The 20,787-nt window shown below is 46.6% G+C and overlaps 1 protein-coding gene across 2 annotated transcripts; it reads right to left on the bottom strand.

Moving 5' to 3' along the window:
- Window positions 1-918: 918 nt before the first annotated feature.
- hlfb (HLF transcription factor, PAR bZIP family member b) lies at window positions 919-14,936 on the bottom strand. Of its 2 annotated transcripts, none has more exons than XM_026177786.2 (4): window positions 14,567-14,936; window positions 11,918-12,274; window positions 6,259-6,473; window positions 919-5,151 (listed from the first exon to the last, which is right to left on the bottom strand). In XM_026177786.2, the coding sequence occupies exons 1-4, from the start codon at window positions 14,706-14,708 to the stop codon at window positions 4,933-4,935; spliced, it is 933 nt and encodes a 310-aa protein (XP_026033571.2). In that variant the 5' UTR covers window positions 14,709-14,936; the 3' UTR covers window positions 919-4,932. The 2 variants fall into 2 exon arrangements, with proteins under 2 accessions (XP_026033571.2, XP_026033572.2); XM_026177787.2 differs by having other exon boundaries at window positions 919-5,148.
- Window positions 14,937-20,787: the final 5,851 nt, after the last annotated feature.

Here is a 20,787-nt window from a genome sequence, read left to right as displayed (position 1 = left end):
TCTGCTGCTGGTTACAGCCTCCTCACTGCTGCACAAAATGTTTCCTTCTGTACATTTTGTCCCAGAAAAGTTGGTGTTTCCAAGAGAGAGTGAAATAAGATTAATGTGAGACTGTCAGAGACGGAGAGAGAGATGAAGTGTTGTTAGCTGTAGGCTGAGTATAATCTGGGCTGCAGGTTAATTAACAAGAGTCCCAACAAAGATCCAAACCAGAGTAAAGGTTGGACACACCTGAGGAGCTGACAGGTAAACATGGAACAGGTGGAAGCTACGGTGGCCCTGAAATGTCAAACACACTACAACTTCAGAAAATACCAGCAAATAGAAAAATGCTACAAAAGAGAAAGGACACTGAATAAAACACAATGGCAATCATGTGATTTAAACACACGATTGCTGTTGTGGGTTTTTATTCTTTTATTTTGTATTTTATTAAACTTCAGTTGTGTTTTGTATTTCTTTATTTAACCTGTCCTGTCCCAAGAGGAGCACCGCGGACTCTCTGTAGGCTCCCCTGTTAATGTTTTTATTTTAATGATTTTATTTCATTATTCAGATTATTTTGTTTGTGGATGTTATGCTGGAGCAGACGGGGGTGAAAGATGAGAAGAAAGGAGAGAAATGGGAAAACAAACAGGGGAGGCGAGAAAAGAGAAAAAAGTTGAGGGTGAAGTAAACAGACAGGATGGGTCACTGAGCTGTGTCAGATACAACATGCTGAAATAAGCACTGTGATCACACTCAGATGCACTGTATATTTACTGACATTTATTATGAAAGGGTTCAAAGGAAGGTGCTGCCTCCTTGTGGTCATCAGCCGTCTGAGCTTTTGTGGAGGTTTTTCTAACGGCCTTCACCACGAGGACACATGAACTTTACATCAAACCACAAAAGAAATGATCCTCGTGTTCATAGGAGCACATTTGAATAATAACTTTATTTGTATGAGACTGGATGAGTCATACAGGTTCAAATGAAGCATAAATCATCTTCTCTTCATCTTTTAGTACAAATACATCTGCTGATCAACAAGAACTCCAGAATATTCCGGCAACACAAAGAAAACTTCCATGTTTGCTTCTTGTATAAAAAAATCTATAAAAATAAATTAATATCCATCCATCCATTTGCTTCCGCTTATCCTTTTCAGGGTCGCGGGGGCGCTGGAGCCTATCCCAGCTGGGCGAGAGGCGGGGTCCACCCTGGACAGGTCGCCAGTCTGTCGCAGGGCCAACACACAGGGACAGACAACCATTCACACTCACATTCACTCCCGCACTCACACCTATGGGCAGTTTGGATTCATCAGTTAACCTATGAATGAATAATTATGCTAAATTAGCTGAAGCATGAATAGACACATTTAGAAGTGAGGAAACCCTCTTCCTCTCTTTCTTTCTTCCTTTCCCATCCCCCGGTCATGTCTGTAATAACTTAAAATAAAATAAAATAAATAAATAATAGTAACAAAGGTTAATCAAATGGACCAATACGGGAAGGCCGTGATGATCCACGTGGTAAAGTAAATCCGTTGGGCATCTTTCTCAACGGGACAGGCAACAAAAGAAAGAAGAAGAAGAAGTGATGACTCAAACGCTCAGATTACAGAGGACCAAAAGTGCCAAAATAAACAATAATATATAAATATTAAAAATAACTAAAGTTAAAAACAAAAGTTTCATTCTGTAGAACATAAAGTGAAATTCACATATTTAAACACTGATTTACTTTTTGGTCATTACTTATAATTTCCCTTCAATAATTTCCATTTAAAACATTTAACATTAACATTTGTATCCAGTCCTTTTTATTATTAATTATATTTAAACTTTAATCATTCCCAAAATTTAAAATTTAATATTTTTTATATTAGTAACTTTATTTTTTCATTTTAATTTTATTTTCACCCTTATTTTTTGTTTCTCTATTTATAAATTCTTTAAATTGTTTTGTTTATATTTTGATTATGTTTTTACTCATTAATTTTCTTATTACTTCTCCCTTCCCTTTTATGTTTGTTAAACTCTTATTTGTTCATTTTTTTTATTTATGTTTATTGACTGTCCTTTTTAAGGATTCACTTTAGCTTTTATTTTGAAAGAGACCGAGGCAGAGAGCAGCACAGAGAGATGACAAAGATGTCAGGATATAAACCGGACCCGATCAACTCGCCCGTTCATCTGGTTTCTGCACCTGTCACTACAGACGGGGACAAAAGAAGCTCAACATGGATGGTATTTAAACTTGTATTTATTATTTTGATCATGAGAAACAGAATCAAGGACAGAAAAGGTTTCTGTGAACAGAGAGTCAAACAGGAGGAGGCAGAAAGAGAAACCACAGCAAACGATAAAAAGGCAGAATACAAAAAAAAAGAAAAGAAAAGAGGGCTTCATGTTGGGGGGGGGGTTACATTCCTCTGGGCCAAACACAGTCATGAAACTAAAGGGACCTGCCCAGGTGTGCTGAGGGTGGGGTAGAACAGGGTGAGACGCAAAATGAAGCTGGTAGGTTAATGCCCATGCATCGCATGCCCCGGCCGGGCACGCCACTGTAATAATATATATGTGTGATATACATACGCTTCAGATTTATGAAAGGATTTCCAAAATACACGGGAAATATCTACGTAGGAAAACAGACTGTACAAAACAAGAAGAATAACTCTGTATAAACATTAAACCCTGTCATGTGTATCAATATATCCTGTATACACTGTGGTCTTTTGGTCTGTAGTAAAGAGTACTGAAGTGAACCCACAGTATAAGACGACACCACGCACCCAAATATACATTCATGTCTCACTCGGCCACCGGGGGGCGTCGCTGAGCTACGTGGGAAACAAAAGTCAAAGTTCACGCCTGACATCTATTGCACTCAAACGGAGCGAGTTTCCAAAAACACGGCGAAGAAGAGTCAGAGAAACTCGTACCGCGTCTCAGCTTATCGGGATGTTTATTTATAATCACCTTTTCTTTTTCTTTTTTTTTCTTATTTTAAAACAGGAACAAGAAAAACAACCAATCAGAAGTCAAGGAACTGTTTGGACTCTTCCGCTCACTTCCTGCTAGAGCAGCTTTGCATGATTTACACTTCAAAATAATCTTTACTTATCTTGTACCAGATCTGTTCATAACAAGCCACCTTAGCCCCGCCCATTCTAGGCAGGGTTCTTTCGATTGGCTGCCGCTGTAACGCTTATCAAACGTGGTAAAGTTTCAATTAATTACCTTAATACACGTTGACATTAAATCCATACGATCAGTCTTATGTTTGAAAACTGCCACAGCAGGCGTCAGCAGGCTTCCAGCAGCTGGCCAATCAGAAGAGAGGAGGCTTTTAAAGAGAGAGGAGCTGAAACTGGATCTAGTTCTCAGCTCCTCTCTCTCTGAACTGAACATGTTTAAAGATTATTAAAGCTCCAAGAATAAAAATATCGGAGGTGGAAACGAGCAGAAGAGGGAGTTGTTTAACGATAAAGTACCTGAAGAGTAAAGCTCTGACCGACAGCAGGTGTGCTAAATAATTTCATTTTTAAATTTGCTCTAAAACAAATTCAAACTTTCACAGAAAGACAAAAACATGACAGCTGAGCATTAATCAGCTGTCAGCACGGCTTGGTTTGAACACGTAACTTCAACGCGGCTTCATTCGTGCACAAAAAAGGTGATGGTAAAGTCGTGAAGATGAGAAGCAGGACAGTCGCTGCAGAAACCCCCACGCTCACCTCCATCTTCCTACATTTACCCGAAATAAGCAAGAGTGCGAGGCGAACCCTGGAAACACGCCGGATTAGATCTTATTTGAAGAAACAGAAAGAGAAGAGACGAAGATGATGCTGCCGCCAGAAAAGATATCTCCTTTTTATGGAATCAACCTTTCCAAACATTTACTGAACCAGGATGTGAAGAGTGTGGCGATGAAGAACGTCTCGATCGGCACAGCACTCTGATTTCAGGTTAGTTTTTACCGCTTTAAAGTTTCTTCTCATTTGAACCATTTTCTTAAAGTTTGTTCTTAATTTGTTTTTTATTGTTTTAAGATAAATTTAAGTGCATTTTATCTCTTTAATCTTGCTTGTTTTTCATTGGCGGAGCGCTCAGAGAAACCTGAAGCAGCTTTCCTATTGAACACAAACATGAACATGCTAAAGTGAAGGTCAAAGGTCAAAACATGCAGCCAGACCCTTTAAGTGACCGGACTGGCTGCTGAGCTCCCCTCACCCACTAGGGGGCTCCAAAACCGCGCCCAACCGTGTCTGAACTCCCTGAAGACGCTTACCTCTGATTATCCTCACAAATATAAAAACATTTCCTGCTATAAAACTTTTGGCATTTTGGGCACTTGTTTAAAAAAGAGAAGTCAGGTTAAAGTTAGTGTGAATGTGAAACAGTGCTGAGGGCCCGACAGAAAAATTAACAGAGAGCAGGAGCTAAGAGGCAGGAGGCAGTACACATTCATTTACAGGTGTGTTCACACCTGCAGGGGGAGGAGCTGCCAGACATTGGGAGAGCAGGGGTCAGAGGTCAAGTGAGTGTTAGTGGAGTCCATGAGAAGAGTTCACAGGGCTGAAGACACGCCCCGACAGGTGTGTGTGTGTAAGAGTTCTGAGTAACGGGCTCGACTCAAACAGGAAGTCATGTGAAGCCAGCGCACGGGAAAAAAACAAAACTATAAATATGTTGCATCGTGTGTCATTTTACAGCACCAGTGTGGATTCATCCGCCGCTGAAAGTAGTCCCCAGCGAACGCGTTTTAAAACTGAACGTTTTGAGGCAGAATCAAAATCAGAGAGGAGGCGTGTCCTACGTGTTTCTGATCTGATTGGTCCACAGACTAACCTGCCGTGAGTCGAGCCCTTCGGAGCCGTGAGACGAGCTGGCTGGCGGTGTGTGTGTGTGTGAACTCTGTACATGTGTGTGTCCCGCGCCCTCACAGCGGCCCGTGCTGGGCCTCGTACTTGGCGAGGATATTCTTGGTGCGTCCGAGCTCTTTCCGCAGGTCGGCCACTTCCTGCCTCAGAGCAGAGTTCTCCTTCTCCAGGAAGCTGGCCCGGATGGCGATCTGGTTTTCCTTGAGGCGTCGGGCGTCCCGGGAGCGCTTAGCAGCTAAATTGTTCTTCCTGCGCCGGGCCCAGTATTTGTCATCCTGCTCGAAGAACAGCGGAAAACAGGAAGGATTACTTCAGAGAAAATAATAATCAGCTTTTTAGCACGTTCAAATTTTGCCTCCCTGAACCTCCCCTCACCCCCACCGCCGCCCCTCCCTGGGTCTGGTGCTACTGGAGGTTTCTTCCTGTTAAAAGGGAGTTTTTCCTTCCCACTGTCGCCGAGTACTCGCTCATACGGGGCCATCAGATTGTCAGGGTTTACTTTGCTGTATAAAGTCGTTGTCGCAGAAACTCACAAGAAATAAAAACCCCTAAAATTCTTCATATCAAACAAGGTGGTAAACTGTAATGACCTGCCTCCATCTCACTCTAATCCTGCATCCATGAATCCTCTCTGAGCTCCACGTTCAGCATCCTTCATCCAGCACAGCCGCCCTCCCTCCTCTGCACATGTGCAAGCCATCTCAGCCTCTCTGACTCTGATATTTCTGATCGTGACCACGTGAACGCCTCAAAGGTCGTGAGCACACAAAGCAGGAGGAAGCGTAAACGGTGAGTTTGGTGTGCTTATCTGAGTCCTTGTCTCTGTTTGAAGGACCGAGTGTGGATGACTAAACGCCGCGCACGTTTCCTCCTGCGCTCGCACACAGAGCCGTGTTTCATTTGAACAAATTAAAAGCCAAATCCTCTGAGCCCGACCTCACAGCAACGTCTCCGCTCCCTCATTCACACTAACATAAGCCTCTTAACCCCGAGACCTCTGCCAGCCAATAGGAGAGCAAGAAGCCAGCTCGTTCTGTCCCAGCATGCTGTGCAGCTTTAAGCCGCGCCGACTAATCAGCCCTAATGGATCTGCCGGCCTGCAGGCATTCACATCACATCCAGGAGAACCCGAGGACGAGTGCCTCTGCTGCGTCACTCAAACATCTGAACTCTGACCTGAGGCGCTTCGTCTCATGTAACCGATTCCACATAATCATATAACTCAGTCAAACTGAAGCGTTCTGACGATAAAACCTTTTCATTCACGCTGAACTTCTGCTGCTTATTATTCTCTAACCCTCTCTGAACACCGCCACCCTCAGGTCAGACTGGGAATTACAGCGAAATCTGAGCCGCTCATCGGGATAGAACCAACTCCAAGTTACCTTCATTTCGTCTGGGATGAAGACCTTTCGAGCCTTCTTGATCATCGGCTGCGGTTTCAGCTCCTCGACCGAGAACTTGCGCTTGCGCGGGTCGAAGATCTCCTGACCCGGGACGCTGGACAGAGCCAGGTCAGCTGGGTCGGGCTCAAAGCTGACGGGGACCTGGATGGAGTCTGGGTCGATGGGGCTGGAGGTGTTTCTGGAGTTTGAGAGGCCTGAAAGAGAAACAGAGGACGGTTCAGACTGGGGGTCATGTGACTAACGAGTAACACAGAGGGAGACACGAGCAGACAGTTTGACTCTCGTTTGACCTGTGAAAGAATCTAAGAATTAGATCAGCGGTCCCCAACCCCCGGGCCTCGGACCGGTACCGGTCTGTGAGTCGTTTGGTACCGGGCCGCGAGAGTTGAGGCTCGGTGTGAAATGTATGGTTTTCAGGGTTTTTAGCGTTATTTTGTTATCGTTAACTCGGTTTTCCTGGGTCTTTTCACGTGTGTTATGGTAAATGGACTAGTTCTTATATAGCGCTTTTCCACTGTTCTGAGCACTCAAAGCGCTTTACACAACTTGTGCATTCACCCATTCACACCAGCACAGCTGACATTCACACACATTCATACTCCGATGAATGCATCGGAGAGCAATTTCAGGTTAGTATCTTGCCCAAGGATATTTGGCATGCAGACTAGGGGAAGCCGGGAATCGAACCACCAACCTTCCGATCAGTAGATGACCTGCTCTACCACCTGAGCTACAGCCACCCTGTATGAATAAATCTTCTTTTTTTGGTACCGGTACTGGTTTTATTTTGTTGTATTTATCCGCGACACCTTAAAGGCCGGTCCGTGAAAATATTGTCGGGCATAAATCGGTTCGTGGCGCAAAAAAGGTTGGAGACCGCTGAATTAGATGATGCTGCTTCATGTTCAGTTCCTCAGTCACACTGTGTCACCCATGACCCCCAATAACTAATGAAGTCTGTGGTGCTGGTGTAACTGACTGGGCTGATCAGACTCACTGGGTTCAAACTGGTCCTGAGGAGATGACACATTGACTCCATTTATGAAACCTGTAAGAAGAGTCACAGTGACAAACAGCTCCTGCTCGAGTGTGGTGAAGTGTAACAGCTTCACTTCCTGTTAGGAGTCATGTGACTGCAGATAACCAGAGGCAAAGGTTCTGAATATAACTCACTGCTTTCTTATCTGATGTGGGCGGGGCCTAAAGCCGACGGCTGCAGGTAAAACAGAGCAAGTGAAATATGAAGATGCAGCTGTAGCTACTCTTTACTATAGAACAGAGAGAGAACTCATAAACGTGTGTTTATGTCTGTGTCCAGGATTCTGAGCTGCAGTGTTGAGCTGTGGCCACCAGGTGGGGACAAACCGCCAGAGAGCAAGTATGCTGCAGCGATAGGCAGGAAATATTTCACCATAAAAATGGGGCTCGATGTGTTTGGTGGTGAGTGCTGATGCATTTCAGTCTCTGATGCTCAGCCGTGATCTGATAATCGCCTCGCTGTCTGCTCCGCGCTCTGTGGGCGAGCAGAGGAGCCGGGAAAAGTGGGCACATTAACCCGGTGAAAATAGGAAAAAATGAGAATACATAACAGCGAGCTCCCTTTGATGAGGAGATGAGTGCAGAGGATGGAGGAAGAGCTCAGAGCGATCACGTCTTCTCTGCACACGACAAAGTTTCAGCCTCCTCAGTTACAGTTCTTCTTTTATCCGACGTTTCTGTTGTTGTGATAAAAATGTTCAGCAGGTTGAAGCTCCTTCAGTTTCCTTTTCTTCCTTTTCCACAGCTTCATCAGGAAAACTGTCAGCCTCAACAGAGCCGCACCTGAAATCCTGCTCAGCTTCATTAGCACGATAACAAAAGCTCCGTCTTACTCACAGGTGAAGAAAAATAATAATGTTATCACCTGTCGGTACGGAAGCCTATTTATGCCACAAAAAGCTTTAAAATATATCTACATGTAAAAAGGTTTGGATTTTAAAAAGAGAGATTACAGAAGCTGTGATTAAAACTGTTTTACTTTTTCCAACGTAAACTCAGATTAAATCCGGTTAAATTAAGAACTTTTTATTCTGAGTTTGTGGTTTTAAGAGCTGATCTGAGGGCAACAGAAACAAACAGGATCAGGACCTCAGCTGTCTGTTACTGAATGTTTAGCTTCAGTGTTTTAATATGAAACTTAACCTCTCAATATAACTCCACGCCTCAGACAAACCCACTGTGGATCTGTCACACAGCCTTTCATCTTTTCTTGGTATTTTTTGCTGCTGCTAACAAACTTCTGTTAAACAGAGAGAACCTCTCAGCTCGGGATCAAGAAGACGCCCGGCGTGCTCGTGCAACAGCCGCCAACACTGAGCCGCCATTTTCTGAAGATCTGACGGTTTGATTAATGAAGCGGTGGCGGCGCCTCAACCCCTCAGCGCCGCCACGAGTGAAGGTCCAACACCCCCCACCGGCAACCCAGTGAAGGTCCAACACCCCCCACCGGCAACCCACCTGCCTCAGCAGCACTTCTTGGAAGAGGCTGTTTGTTTTTCCTCTCCAGCTGGTCAGAGAGAGTGTGTGTGTGTGTGTGTGTGTGTGTGTGTGTGTGTGTGTGTGTGTGTGTGTGTGTGTGTGAGAGTGTGTGTGTGTGTGTGTGTGTGTGAGTGTGTGTGTGTGTGTGTGTGTGTGTGTGTGTGTGAGAGTGTGTGTGTGTGTGTGTGTGTGTGTGTGTGTGTGAGAGTGTGTGTGTGTGTGAGTGTGTGTGTGTAACGAGCAGAGCCAGATAGAAACCTGGACTTATCCGATGCTCTGATCCTCCACATTTAACCTGTTTCAAGCTGGACCTGTTGACCCTGTGGAGGGTCTCACCTGGCTCAGACCACGTGCAGCCCTCCGTGCTTCTTTACCTGCCCTGACGGGGGTGGGGCACTTACAGAAATGAAGCCGGCGCTTGGATGATCCTCGTCAGACGGTGTACGTGCGCTTGCTCGCATCGCTCTGATTAAATTGAAAGCGAGCAGCAGCTCCAGCGATCAGCCAAACAGCCCCAAAGAGCAGCTGCTGCAGATGGGGGGGGGCTAACTGCCTCAAAGGTGACGCTGACAGGACGCGCTGACACGTGCGCGAGCCTCCGTAGCCACTCTCTAGACAGTTTGATTAACGCATCACATGGATGGGCTCAATTTACTCCGAGGCCGCCGCCTTTCACCCGCCGTCATAACAGGACAACCAAACCTGCACTTCCTCTGACATCCAGCAGAGGCAGCAGCGAGTTGGTGTCATAACAAACACATTTACAGTCAGATACATGAACTGTTTGGTCACCTATAAAGTTTGCATTATTGGGGGCGTGGCCTCTTTGACTGACAGGTGGATGGTGACACAGGTGGCTGTAGCTGTTAGCTTCACCTGAACTGCACTTGCTCAGGTACACTTTCTGCTTTTTGGCTTCTTTTGTCCTTTGACCTTCTCTAAAAGCTAAAACATGTTTGTCTGGACGGCAGACGAAGGCTGGGGGGTTTTAGTGAAACTGAAAGTTCTCGGATGATTTCTGAAATGCTCGGCAGCAGCTGCAGGTCAAAGCTTTGAGGCGACTCCACCCGACGGGCAGGATGAGGATGTTTGCACTGCTCCTCCTCCTCCCTGTTTGTTTTCCACTGAACCCTGCGTGACCCTGCTGGTTCCTGCTTCCTTATCTGCTGCACAGTCACCAGGCCAAGCGGGAATACAAATATGCCAGATTATGCCACAGATTACGCTGCTATTTTGAGACAGAGCCCCAGATTAGCGCCGGCCGAGGAGAAGCTGCGGGGTGCAAGAAAGAGTGAAACCTTACGAGCCGGCGTCATCAGCGCTGCCAGCTGTTTATGCTGGCGTGTTTTGGCGTGAACAGTCTCAAACTTCCAAGTCTTCATTTACCATTTGAGCGGAAACTTGAACCGTGCGGGCGCCGGCGGGTCACGTGTTTGTCATTTCCACGCTGTTCTCGTCTCCTTTGCTCCTGATACCTCCTCATCAATTCTGCCTTTCACCACAGAGAAAAACACAGCAAACCGCAGACCGTCCTCATCGCCAAGGCAGAGTCGGCTCATCAGGTGGGCGGCTGTGCAAAGGTGAGAAGAGCTCAGGTGTGTTTGGTCGAGAGGTCACATGTGACCTCCCAGGTGAGAGAATTCGCTCACGAGGAAAACTCAGAAGTGTTAGATTCATGCCGCGAGGTCAGACTTCCTCTTCAAGAAAACAAGCGCCTCTGACAGCACAGACATGTGACCCCGCGTGTCTGTGTGCGCGAGTGTGTGTGTGTGTGCACGAGTGTGTGTGTGTGTGGTGGACATGAAATGAGATCACTGGTTCAAGTACATACTGTTCCCAGCAGCAGAAGCAGGCTGGGCGACTCCCACTTCCAAACATGTGTTTACATTCACATCCACTAATAATCCTCACACACGCACACACACACACATGCACACACACACATGCACACACACACACACACACACACACACACACACAGAGGTTTGTTTTCATTGAGCTGCAGTTCTAATCAAACTCAGTAATGTTGATGCTGCTGGGAGAGTTTTTGTGCTTTCAAAGCATCCAAAGCTCGACGCTGATGGGTTCTTTGGTTAAAACCTCAAACAAACAACATTTATGTTTTGAATCTGGGAACTTTATTCTTACAAAGTTTTTTTCATGCAAATCTCAGCTCGGCCTCCACAAGCTTCAGATTGTAATCCAACTTTTACGCTCAGCGTCACGTGACGTTCTCTGGCCCGAGCGGAGCACACAAAACATCCACTGGAGGATTTTCAATCATTTTAAATGACTTTAAAGACGAAGGGTTGTAAGATGTTTTAGTTCCAAAATCAAAGAAGGAGAAGAAGAGAGCATCACCAGCACAAGCTGGTCTACTTTAAGCTCATTCATTTCATTTCCTCAACAAACAGCGACCCCGCCCCACAGTCGAGGGCGTCTGCCGTCTCAAAGGGACAAACGCCTCTGATTTGTTTTCAGTGCGAGACGGAGACGGAGCGGCTCAGTGACGGTGGGTCTTTGTTCTGCTGCTGAGGGAGGAAGCACCTCTGAGTTTGACTGTTTTCACCATCTCAGCCTGTTCAGGATCATGTGGTCACTTCTACGTGTTGATGTTCCTCCTCTCTGTGATATTTCTAGTGACCTTCTTCAAAGAGGCGTCACAGGATTGGTAACTATCTCTTATCTCATATCTTGGTCAAACTTCTAAAAACATCCAGAAACTGCACTTTAATGCTGATGAAACTTTTATATAAGAGGATCATCTGAAGAGTGTAAATGTGCTGCTGTGATTCGTCAGCACTGGCCTGGTTCTTACCTCATGATGGTTCTTCAGTCTTTGTAAACAGTTTATTATCCTCCAGACAGATACTTTATTCATCCCCGGCTGCATATCCACAATATATATATAAATATATCCTTTTTAGAGTGCTTCAAGGATCCATACTGGGCTCTGCATTATTCCTGGTTTAAATTCCCATAATTCACTGCTATGCTGATGACACTGTGCTGTACCTGCACCAGGTAATACTCTGGTAATAACCACAGTGATTCATTTGAACAGCTGCATGTGTTAAAAACAAAGTCATAAAGTTAATGAAACCAGGTGTGCTGGTGTTACCTGCTGCTGCCGGGCTGCCGTGCAGGCAGTTCGGGGAGACGACAGTCGTGTGCACAGAGGCGGAGGCGTGGTTGCTAAGGTCAATCACTGAGGGTGCTGGCGTGGGAGGGGCTGGGGTCATGATTGGCGGCTGGCGTGGTGGAGCGTGTGGTGGGTGGTGGTCGTGGTGGTGATGGGAGGGGCTGGAGGGGATCCCGTTCTCAGACAGAAACTCCTCCAGGTCCATGTACTCCAGCTGAAAGGTGTCTCCATCGTAGGGGAGGGTTTTGTCCCACAGCGTGGGGCCCAGGAAGGCCGACTGGGGGGCGCTGCGCTCTTCTTCTAGGTTTTTCTCCTTCTCGTGCTCTTTGCTGAAAGCTGCACAAGAACATGGAGAGAGTGAATCAGTGACAGTGACCAACTTTTAGAGGTTTACGGTACAGAGCAAAGGTCTGCACTAAAAAAAGCACCAGGAGAGAACTGTGGGATCATCTCACAGACGACTGCTCAGAAGAAGATCCAAAGGAGAACCTGGAGATCCTCACAGAGATGACAGAGAGCTGCTCAGAGACTGAAGGATAAATGTGCTCAAGCTTTCTAATGTTCAACAAACTGTGCTTCAGTGCTGTATTTCAGTAAACCTGCTCCTCATATTCTGTGAAATACAAAGAAACGAGGAGCAGATCGAGGCTATAAATACGAAGAGCAACTGCTGCTCTCAGCATTAGTCACTCTGTGAAGGTGGTCTCTGGAGCTATAAAAAGATATTTTGGGTTAATCTCTGTGAGCTGGTAGCTGCTGCTTGGTGTTCCACCTTTAAAGCTTTCTGGTATTGATGAAATGACTGAGAACCGTCAAACACATCTGAATTCATTTTAGGATGTTTGCTATGACAGGAAGCTGAACTCTGACTCTTCTTTCAGCTCGACCGCAGCAGATTGTACCTGAACGTTTTCTAATCTCCCGCTTCAGGATGTTTTCCTGCTGCTAACATGACTCTCGTCTTATTTACCACAAACGATGGTGAAGGTTTGGTCAGGTTTGAACATAAGAACTGCTTTGTCTGATTACAAGGAAGTCGTTATCAAATATCACAGAGCTTTGTTGACCCGTCCACCACCCTGGCATCAGCACCCTGCTCTTCAGAGGCTGGTGTGGAACCAATTTTACTAAAGTTGCACTCACTGAAGTCACAAGTGAGAGTTACCGCTAACTGTGCATCAGGTTAACTCAGCATAACACAACATGGAAAAACGATTACGTGTTTTTAGGCATCTGAACAAAGAAAGTGTTTCGAGGGGATAAACTGAAGCAAAATGACTGCACAGCTCTGGCATGAACACCTGAGATTTACCCAAACATCCCTCAAAGACCTCTGAGAGCTTGAAAAACTAAAGCTAAACTTTTTTTCATGTGAACTTCAACAAAAAGTAGAAATCTGAGTCATCGTTCATGGTGTTTCAGGTCATCATTTAAAAAACCTCCAAACAGGAAAAGGTGATGCAGATATAATGACGGGGAAGCTGTACTTACTTCATCGCCCTCGCAGCCTGACACGTCTCCAGAGCAAAAACTTGTTTAGCAGGCTCAGACCGCCAAGGTCAGGATGGTTCAGCGTGACCACAAGAAACCAAACACGGGCGAGACGGCAGCCTCAAACCCCCAAATACTCTGAACTCTGACGGCCTGAACCAGCAGCTGCACGACGCTCTCAATAAAGTCCTTGTTATTAACCGAGAGGGTGGATAAAGTCCAATCACGGACACACACAAAGCCCAACAGAGTCCATCAGGACGAGCACACACAGGTGACTCATTACCTGAGCTTCAGTAATAACTTAATAAAACATCTGAGATGTGAAGAAACAAGAAAACTGAGCTCTGGAATATTTTCTTCTGTGTCTTTAAATTAAAGGACGCTTCCAACATGGATCTAATCGGAATCAAAAGTGTCAGGTAAATCTGGAGGTCATGACGTCGATTAAAGGACAATGATCACTGATCGGAGCTCACGTCTACACCTGACGATACAAACTCATAAACATGTTATAAACATCACGTACAGGCCAGAGGAACAGGACCTGTGTGCAGTGACAGGAGACGTGTCTCACGGCGCGTTCACATATTTGACTTTCGGGCAGCTGGCTGCAGAAAAGAAGCATCTGAAGGAGAATATCGATATTTTCCGATCACTCTTTGAATTATGAACGATCAGCCCGAGCCGGGTAACATTCAGACGCTTGTTGTGCAACATGAAAAACAGAAGTTCACAGCTGGGCGCAGCACGGGGCCGCTTTCCTGAAATCCTCCAAAAATGACACAGAGTCTGGTTGGCAGAATCGTCCCCGGTTCCTCGCGGGGAATTTGCACTTGTGACCTCCGTGTTTGCGAACTGCTCTGCGTGAGAAGCGAGTCTGACACACACCTCAAACTAAATTATTGCCCCACACACAGGCAGAGGTGTGTTTGCAGGTGCTTGTTTGTCACGGTGCGCGTGTGACCTCGGCAAACACTGACTCTTCTTTCTTCTCCTGCTGTGGAAACTTTGCTGCTGACGCACAGTTTAAATGTGACACACACACACACACACACACACACACACACACACACACACACACACGCACACACACACACACACACACACACACACACACACGCACACACACTTCACCTTCGTGCTGCAGCGGCAGCTTCACTGGGTTCTCCAGCAGCGACTTGAGCACTCCGTGCGTGGCCATGGGCAGGAAGCCCGGGCTGAGCGGGGTGAGCGGGCCGGGGTGTCGGGAAATCTTCTCCATCACGCCTCCTTGCATCGGGACTTCAGTCTGGGAAACGAGCCGAGCAGAGCCGCAGGTGTGACACGGTAAGGTGAGCGCTGTCCTCGCGTTGTGGCCTCACGTCCACGCGGAAAGGAATCCTTTCAGAATAAAAGTTGCTGCTCTCAGCACACACGACCTGCTGCGTGCGCGTGCGGCGGTGCCTGACCGGGCTGCGGACCGAGCACCGAGTCCATGTGTGAGAACGGAGGACTGCTGACGTCAGAGCTGGAGCCATAACCCCGCCCCGCTCTCTCTCTCTCTCTCTCACACACACACACACCTTTGCTGAGCGTACTGCGCATGCTTCCTGCGCAGCGACAGCTTCATGGTGAGAGTGTTTTCCCTGTTGGAAGTGAAGTGAAAAATCTCTGTGATTTTCTGAAACCTGTGGAAAGTTTTTGCTCTGAAGGTGAAAAAAGAGGGCGTGGTCGGAGCTGAGGTTCACCTGAGGACTTAGGCTGAAAGCAGCTCACTGTCCTACAGTGAGTTCACCCTCAGTGAACTTACAAGGCGCCCTGTAGGTTTAAGAGAGGTGAAACCTGTAATGCTGCTGATGTAATAGTTTTCCTCTTATTTTGCGGTCGCCGAGAGCACGGCGACATCCAGCCGACCGCCTGAGTTATGCCTCAGCGGGAAATCTACGTTTAAACTTCTGACCTAACCACAAACCGCTCCTAACGCTTCCACGTCACATGAAATTCACATCGTAGCTACGGGTCAGGTGGACGCAGCCCGCAACGACGCCGAATGGCGAGGATGAGATGAGAGAGAGCTTTTATTTGTCAGTTGCAGTTGCCCACACCCGAGATGACAGACCTTGCCAACCGTACATACAATACACAAACATCACATTGGGGAGACAGGTCATGCTAGGTAGCGAGGAAAAAACCCATCAAAAAGTGTAACACAAAGGATAATCCAGGAATGCACAGATATCATCACACGTAACAGAATACAACACAGACAAGCAACATGGGAGAATATTCCAGTGTGTAGTGTGTGTGCGATCAGTGTTGGTTCTTGGATGTTTATCGGTTCAGTTCTTGTTTTGTTCAGTGTTTCCTGCTTCATTTTACTTCCTGTTCCGTATCATCTCTGAGTCGCGCTCATGTGGGCAGCATTTCTGTCTGTTTCTTTCCATTAACGCTCATTCTGAGCAAGCTGCGTCTGGTTGATCTCTTAATGTTTCTGATCTGCAGACTAAACATCCAGAAACTTCCAGGAACAACCAAACCCTGAAAGTGTTTTTGTCTCTCGTGGAGTTTAAACATCTCTCTGCTCTCAGCAGTTAAACCTTCGTGATCTGCAGACGTGCTGACATTTTATCTCTGAAACCTTCATTCAGGCCTTTTTATTCTTGTGAAATCTGCTTCCTTTAAAATTCACACACACACACACACACACACACACACACACACACACACACACACACACACACACACACACACACACACACACACACACACAGCCTGCAGAGGTATGCTGGGTCACGTGAGTGGGCCGGCTTGACCTACTTTTGTCCAATGAGAGCCCGCCGTGTCCCGCTCTTCTCCCCCTCCTCCCTGCCCCTCTGTGGCTCAGTCACGTGGAACCTGGCGTGCTTCAGACAGGGAAAAACAAACGCAACCCAAGGAGGAGACAAGATGAGGGAGGGAGGAAACGTCTCCGGACTCAAACCTGCAAACACGTAATGAGCTTCAGTGATATATGTGACGGTGAGGTGTTTGGAGAAGCAGGGTCGCTCAGGGCTCCGCACTGATTGGTTCAGGTTTGAAGAACACGATTGCTCCGCTCAGACCTGCAGACCCCTCACACAGGTCCCTGCTCCAACCAGGCTGCAGCTTCAGAGCCCAGACCTAAACCCTGAACACCCTTCTGTCACTTTATTCACGCAGCTTTAACACAGCTTCATGTCTGTCTGTGGATGGTTAGGTGTGGGTGGGACGAAGGAAGGAAGTGAGAAAGGAAGAATGGAGGGAGGGAAGGAAAAGAGGAGAGCAGATTCTTCTTCAGAGGAGATGAAAAAAGAGATGAGACGAGCAAAAGAGGACAGTCGTGGCACATGTAGGGACATCTCGAAAGAGTAGGACTGTTCTTGTCGTCAAAGGAGCTTGCAAAGAAAAGCGTCTGGACTTCTTTAAGTTGCTTGAAGACACAGTTTCACACCTTGGCCCAGATGATTAGAGGATCATCAGGGGGTCCTTTTGTCCCTCTGTGGGGGGACGCTCCCACTAGGTTTAAATCTGGGACTCCCCACCATTTGACCTTAGAACTGAAGAAGCTTTTCGGATGAGAGGTGAAACGTCTTCAAGCAACTTAAAGAAGTCCAGACGCTTTTCTTTGCAAGCTCCTTAGACTACGATGACCTGGATGACTGAGAACCTTCACAGACAAAGGACTGTTCTTCCTCCCCACTGTTGCCAGCTGGTGCCCATAGGGAGTCAGTGTTGTGGTTTCTCTCTGACCACCATGAACAGCATCAGAAAGTGATTTCTTGTGTCCTGGACTTTGGAGCCTCGTGAGGCCTGATCTGATGTGAAGCTCGTCTAACATGCAGCCATATGTGACGGTGGACAGAAACAAACAACAAACCCCTCTCAGCCTCGCTCTCATTAAAAGCTCCTAGCAACAGCGTTTGTTAAAGGATGGGGATGTTGTGATGACCTTTTTGAGAGGAAAGTAGGGCAGCGGCGAGACACGCCTGCTTCAGAGCGGGGACTGGGCCAAACACGGTTCTGACTCATCCCGTTAACACGCACGCTGCACCTGTGAGCGCCTCGCTAACACACCTGCTGAGGACACCTTCAGGCTGCATATTAAGGCTGTATCCCAATTCAGGGTCTGCAGCCTTAAAGTACGCAGCCTCAACGATCCTCAAGGGCCGCGTACTCAAAGACCGCTAAGGCCGGAAGTGCGAGGCTTGTGAAATGGGACGGTGTAGCCTCCGTCGCGCTGCCCAGGTTGCCTAGCAACCATGATACTAACAGCTGGAAACGTGTCATACAGCTGTGTTTGACAGAAATGAAGGAGAAAATCTTTTGTTCATCTGTTTGTTTGTTTCTACATGAGCTTTGATCATTCTCTGTGAGATTAAGCTCAGCTATTGAACGGCGTATATTTTAAAGTAAAGGCTTTAAAACCAAGTTAGTACAAACGTCACTAATGTCACATGACTTTGCCGACATGTGGCCAACAGTAATGTTTAATGTTCTTCGTTATTAAACATTTGCATATAAATAAGTGACATAATATTCAGTACTTAAAGTTTACTCTTCGGGCGCCCCTCATCTGCCGTTTTTTTTCGGCAAAATTATCCACACCCACCGCCGCGCTATGCATTCTGGGATATATTGGGCCACGAAGTCTACACCGCCATGTCCTTAAAATTCAGGGAAATGAAGGACGCATTTGAGGGCTGCATTTCGAGCAGCCTTTCAATTGGGACAGCCTTCATCGCGTCGCTGTGACGTAATCGGCCTTAAAATGCGGCCTTTAAGGCTGCAGACCCTGAGTTGGGATACAGCCAATGACTACGTTCACACTGGCCCGGATAGATTTGAAAACGGCGTTTTCGTCTGAAAACGCTCCGCGTCCACACTAGTTGTGCGTCCACATTGAAACGTCTGAAAACGCTTACGTTCCAGTTCTCTGCATGCGTTATTTACTTTCCGGCAAAATGTCGAGGAAAAGCAGCGAGTTTTTTAAATGGACTAACAATGAGGTGGAGTTTTTGTTGCAAGTAACACAAAAGTACAAAGTTGCAAACGTGAGTGAGAATTAAATAATTTGAAGAAAAGCTCTCTGGAGCATGTACAGGACAGTACTGCAGAGGGTCATCAACACAGCCCAGAAGATCACTGGCTGCTCTCTGCCCAGCCTGGAGGTCACTGCAAACTCTCGGTACCTCAGCAGAGCTGGCAATATCATCAAGGACCACTCTCACCCCAGCAACCAACTGTTTGAACTATTACCGTCAGGCCGACGGTACAGGTCACATAAAACCAGGACAAACAGATTCAGGGATAGCTTCTTTCCCAGAGCTATCACCGTAGTAAATAAGCACAAAAACAACTGAACCTATTCCATACAGTCACTGTCATTATATTATGCTGCTATTCATACTGTCATTATATTAATGCTGCTATCCTGTATATATTGTACATACTACTGTTTGAGTACTTGCGATTATTTTATTGTACTTTTTATATTTTACATTTATATTTATTATTTATCTTGCACCAAGGGAGTGCCACTCCAATTTCGTTGTACTCTGTACAATGACAATAAAGGCTATTCTATTCTATTCTATATTAATCTTTAATACGGCTGTCAAACAAAACAACTGCTGTGTAATACCCTCCACTATCTTAGTTTAATTGGTCACATGACTGCATCACATGACTGCATCACATGACAAACATGCGTCATCGTTTTAGAAAGTCTCCGTTTTCACTGTCCACACTGCGACAGGAAAGCACTGTCTTCAGATGTATTCGTTTTCTGAGCATTTTCAAAACGCTGCGTTTTCCTTGGGGAAACGCAGCCTCAGTGAGGACGGGAGGCCAAACGGAGAGAAAACGATGCGTTTTCAAACAGCCTAAAGCTGCACTGATCAACACTAACACCTTCATAACAAAGTGTTAGAGCCCACACGGAGTGATTTATGAAAATTCGACAAAGCTAACCCTGTGCGCTCTCTGGTGTCCAGCAGGGGGCGACTCCTCTGAGTCTGATTGTACAGAAGTGAGAGCAGCTGTGATTCTAGAGACTGCATTACAGCGTGTGTGCGTAGGCTGAAAACCCTGCTTGGAGGCAAACAGACACAACCGTATCTATAAATTGGTATTTAATGCTAAATAACAGCCTTCAGCTCTGTTACTACAGTCATTAAAAATGTTCAGGTGAAGATGGCCGCTACAGCTGCCTGTGTCACCATCCACCTGTCAGTCAATCAGGACACGCCCCCAATAATGCAAACTTCACGTCTTTATACAGTAAACATGTTTATTACTGCTGTAGTGTGAGCGGATTGACCCCCGCTGGACATCAGAGGAACTGCAGGTTTGATGGTGGGTCAGGTACTGATTTTGTCTCCAGGATTTCCAGGAGCTGCTAATTGTGATCGCCTTGTTTTGTTCCCACATCAGCTACGCTGCAGTGTACGTGTGCATGTGCAGGTCTCCTCTTTGCTTTTGTCCCAACAGTTTACAACCAAATTTGACGTTACACAACCTGCAAAGCCTCAACCTGGATGCTGAGAGGTCACAGATTGCATCAACCTCTCAGTCAGGCATGGATTAGAAAGCCGGGCCCAAACAGATCAGTTAGATTGGCCTGCTTAATAACATCAGTGATGATGAGTCTTACAAGGTACCAGCAGGTCAGCGCTCCATTCAGGCCAGCTTTGGTTATGTAAAGCAGAATTTCAGCCGTGCAGCAGGATTATATGAGCGTGCTGTTGTTTACAGAGAACTATTAAAACTGAGCCACAAACAAGGCCTGCAGTGGAGGCGAGCTCCGGGCCTCAGAGGGAGGATGCACAGACTGAACAAATGGCTGATCCATTTCAGGAGTGCAGTGTAAGAAAGCTGAGACAAAGACAGAAGAGGAAGAGAAATATGTGATGGAGCAGAGACGGAGAACTTTGATGGAAGGAAGCAGGAAGTAGATGAGACCCTAAACCTGCCCGAGTCCAGAAACGAGTCTGAACCCGAGCAGCAGGGCTGTCGAGCATCAGGCCGTGTTTAGCTACTGTTATGTGCATGTTTCACATTATTACTGTTTGCAGCAGCAGCACATATTCAGAGCTGCACTGAGCTGGAATCGAAGCTTGAGCCCGAGGCAGGAAGATTATTGGCTCGGGCCTCGCATGCACTATAAATACTGCCATTCAGCTCACACGGCGGCACATTCGTGCACTCCACGGGCGACGAACACACACATCTGTATGCAAAACACGACTCGCCCAATCACGTCTTCACTCTGATTAAACTCATTATCCTGCAGACAAATCAAAGCATAGAGTCCAGCGTGAAATGGAAAGACAGCGCGCGAGTATCGATCCACAGCGATG

This window comes from Astatotilapia calliptera, chromosome 8, assembly GCF_964374335.1.
Source record: "Astatotilapia calliptera chromosome 8, fAstCal68.1, whole genome shotgun sequence".
Lineage (NCBI taxonomy): Eukaryota > Metazoa > Chordata > Actinopteri > Cichliformes > Cichlidae > Astatotilapia > Astatotilapia calliptera.
This window is presented reverse-complemented; position numbering and strand designations above follow the sequence as displayed.